The sequence below is a fragment of the Centruroides sculpturatus genome, unplaced genomic scaffold (assembly GCF_000671375.1).
Source record: "Centruroides sculpturatus isolate CEXI.00-Female unplaced genomic scaffold, Cexi_2.0 scaffold1603, whole genome shotgun sequence".
NCBI classification, from domain to species: Eukaryota; Metazoa; Arthropoda; class Arachnida; order Scorpiones; family Buthidae; genus Centruroides; species Centruroides sculpturatus.
The window spans coordinates 48,533-51,617 of record NW_019385694.1 but is presented as its reverse complement, the minus strand read 5'-3'; the positions used below and the strand labels follow the sequence as shown (position 1 = coordinate 51,617).

Here is a 3,085-nt window from a genome sequence, read left to right as displayed (position 1 = left end):
CTCAAATCACGACTAGATTGGGGGAGGGAAGTTCTAAAAAATTAGGGGTGAGGTGTGTCTCGTGTTCAAATGCCACACCTAGGGTGTGCCACTTATCCGTAAGTTTTCTTCGACTACCTGCTGCCCTCGGGGACATTAAAATATTGTTCTTTTTAAAAATTCTCTCCCCTCTTCTTTTTTTTTTTCTGGCGTGGGGCTCCCGCTTGTAGATTTAAACCATGCCCCAGGAAAGATGAGACTTCCTGAAGTTCAAAGGGCGCTTGTTTTTGTAAATGGGCACGGTTGTTGTAGTAGTAGACCCGCGGCATTTACCTAGGTGAAGGCAATACGATACTTACAGCGTCAACATAATGGTCCAGTGACTTATTTTTGGTTTGGGAAAGGTCAAAATTACTACTTTTGAGTGAACGAACACAGAGTCGAGTTCTCAGAATAAACAGACCCAACGTCTAGAATTTCGTAAACAGAATCATTCCCTGAAGTCTTCTTCTAAGAACTGACAATATAATGTTTTCAAAATACGGAGAGTGACGATTTTTCTAAGCGATCGTTTTATATAAACTACAACTACCGAGGTCGGATCGGAGGTCAAAGTAGAAACTTCTTATCGTGGTTCCTCCTTTTAAGAGCGGCTCTACTGTTGTTTTGTTTAATTAATTCGGCAGTGACCTTGGCTTTGTCGTGTGGGCGCCACGTCCCGGAGCATTAATCCAGACAGAGAAGGAAGAAAGAAAGAAAGAAAGAAAAAAAAAAAGCGCAGTCGTTTTTCGGGCACGCGCCGCGGCCGAGCAATGAATCTGTATGTGTCGATAGCGGAAGTGGCTGCAGCAGTACAACCTCAGCATCTAACAATAGAAACGCCACAGGTTGTAACGCAGTTGGTTCTGCCAGAACCGGTCTGCAGCAACTAGCTGGGGGCGGAGTTTTCCCACACTCCAAGCACAAGACCTGCTCCTAGTTGGCACGTGGTTTTAGCAACAGATGTCCAGCTCCGTTCAAATTACACCCTTATTGATTCCCAGTTGAAAAGTTGCACCCACTAGCGGCATTTTTACTTCGACTCTCACACCCGGTGGCATACCACCCCCGAAAGGAAAAATAAAAAATAAAAAAAAGAAAAATAAGAAAAAAAATTTAAACCGGGCCGAAATAAACTGGAACGAGCTTCGCCGTTGACGTCATTATGTGCCACACTTAAGTCGTGTGCACGGTGCGTGGTGTATCAGGCCATTGCACGCCATTGTGCCGAGCCGGGTCTGAAGACTCGTGACCTGCGTATTGGACCCGGGGGCGCAATCTGGGCAAGAGGACTGCGTTGATTGGCTGTCGGACCATCACACTGTGGGAACGTCTAGATGCTATGGTTCTCACACTGGCTTCCCGCATGCTTCACTGACCTCATATATATAGCATCATGCATTCCCATACATGTAGTCAGTTGATTGTGTTGCGTCGCCGCTATTATTTTGGATTTATAATATGTTTACTGTGATACCGAATGCCTTTAGATGTTTCTAGTAGGCCAAAGAATGCCAGCTGAAAAATCCAACATGAAAACTAGCGAAAATAGAAGGGTAAGTGTTGTGTGTTTTAATAATTAAATAAATTATAAATCGCTCGCTTATACTTTACTTAAACTAATTTAAATCTTATTTTTAATTCAGGCAACTAAGCCCATTATGGAAAAGCGTAGAAGAGCTAGGATTAATCAGTGCTTGAGCGAACTAAAAACACTTATTTTAGACGCCTTAAACAAAGATGTAAGTGTTTTATCCCCCTACACTTTACGTTTACTCGTGTTTTTTTTTTCGTTGGAGGAATGTAAATATATGATTTTCTTTTTAAATTATTTCTCTGTAGCCGTCCAGACATTCCAAATTAGAAAAAGCCGATATTCTAGAAATGACCGTCAGGTACTTGCAAAACGTGCAAAGACAACAAATGGCAGGTAACTAATCATTCTTTCCCTCCTTCTATTCCTTTGATTTACATCCTCGTTTCGTATATTTAAATTGTTCTTCCTACTTTTCAGCTGCCATTTCTACAGATCCTACAGTCCTTAACAAGTTTCGTGCCGGTTTTAACGAATGTGCGACCGAAGTGAGCCGTTACGTGAGTCGAATCGAGGGGGTGGATCCGGCCCTAAGACAACGTCTCCTCAATCACCTGTCTCATTGTCTCAACGGTCTCAATTCTACACCGCCCTTTTCCACGCAAGGTGCAGGAACTATGGCCTTTCCCGGTATGAGCCCACAGTTCTCCAATGTACTCAACCCTCTGCAATCTCTCAGCCTTCAGATACCAGCGGGTGTACCTGCCTATCTCAACAGATCCGATGTGAATAATAACTCGACTAATTCGACCCTATCGCCGTCTTCCAGTAGTAAACTATTCAATGGTTTACCATTGATACCAACACGTCTACCTAACGGGGACTTTGCATTCCTACTTCCAAGCCAGTCCCTATCCACATCTAGTGATCAGTTATCTAACACGGAACCCTCTCAGCTCGGTTCGTGGTCTTCTTCTGTTCTAACATCCCCTACAGCATCGGCCAGCCCGGATTTATCGGATGGAAGTGCGCTAAGCCCTACGGGTTCTGAATCCTCGGACTTAAATCCCCCAACAACACAGGAGCCACCCCTCAGAAGCTCTTCTACATTCGAGCCTCGTAACGAGGTGTGCAAGGAGAGTACACCCCCGAGGAAGGACTCAAACGAAAACGGACAGGATAACGAAAATGTCTGGAGGCCCTGGTGATACTAAAACAAACGGTTTCAATGGGGGAGTGCATTTAAGACTATACTTTCCTAAGGACTCAAGGATCTCAATTGTGTTGTGCTGTAGCTTGTACATAATATATTTTTTTTTTTTTTTGCTGGGATTCAGCTGTGTGTTGGTTATATAAAAAAGTGTTTTTTTTTCCTTTAAAATTGAAGTTTTTGTGTGTTTATTTTTATATACAAAATCGTTCTGTAGCATTAGGTCAATCGGAAAGCACCTCCTCAATCAGATACACCTTGAAGCAGTTGAGTGAGGTGAAGCAAATAACTTCCTGGATTAAAAAAAATTAATTAATTAAACG

General features: G+C 43.0%; 1 protein-coding gene across 1 annotated transcript; it reads left to right on the top strand.

Moving 5' to 3' along the window:
- The first annotated feature begins 1,094 nt into the window (after nt 1-1,094).
- LOC111641259 (transcription factor HES-1-like) lies at nt 1,095-3,085 on the top strand. Its single transcript, XM_023387400.1, has 4 exons — nt 1,095-1,574; nt 1,665-1,760; nt 1,861-1,948; nt 2,033-3,085. The coding sequence occupies exons 1-4, from the start codon at nt 1,509-1,511 to the stop codon at nt 2,758-2,760; spliced, it is 978 nt and encodes a 325-aa protein (XP_023243168.1). The 5' UTR covers nt 1,095-1,508; the 3' UTR covers nt 2,761-3,085.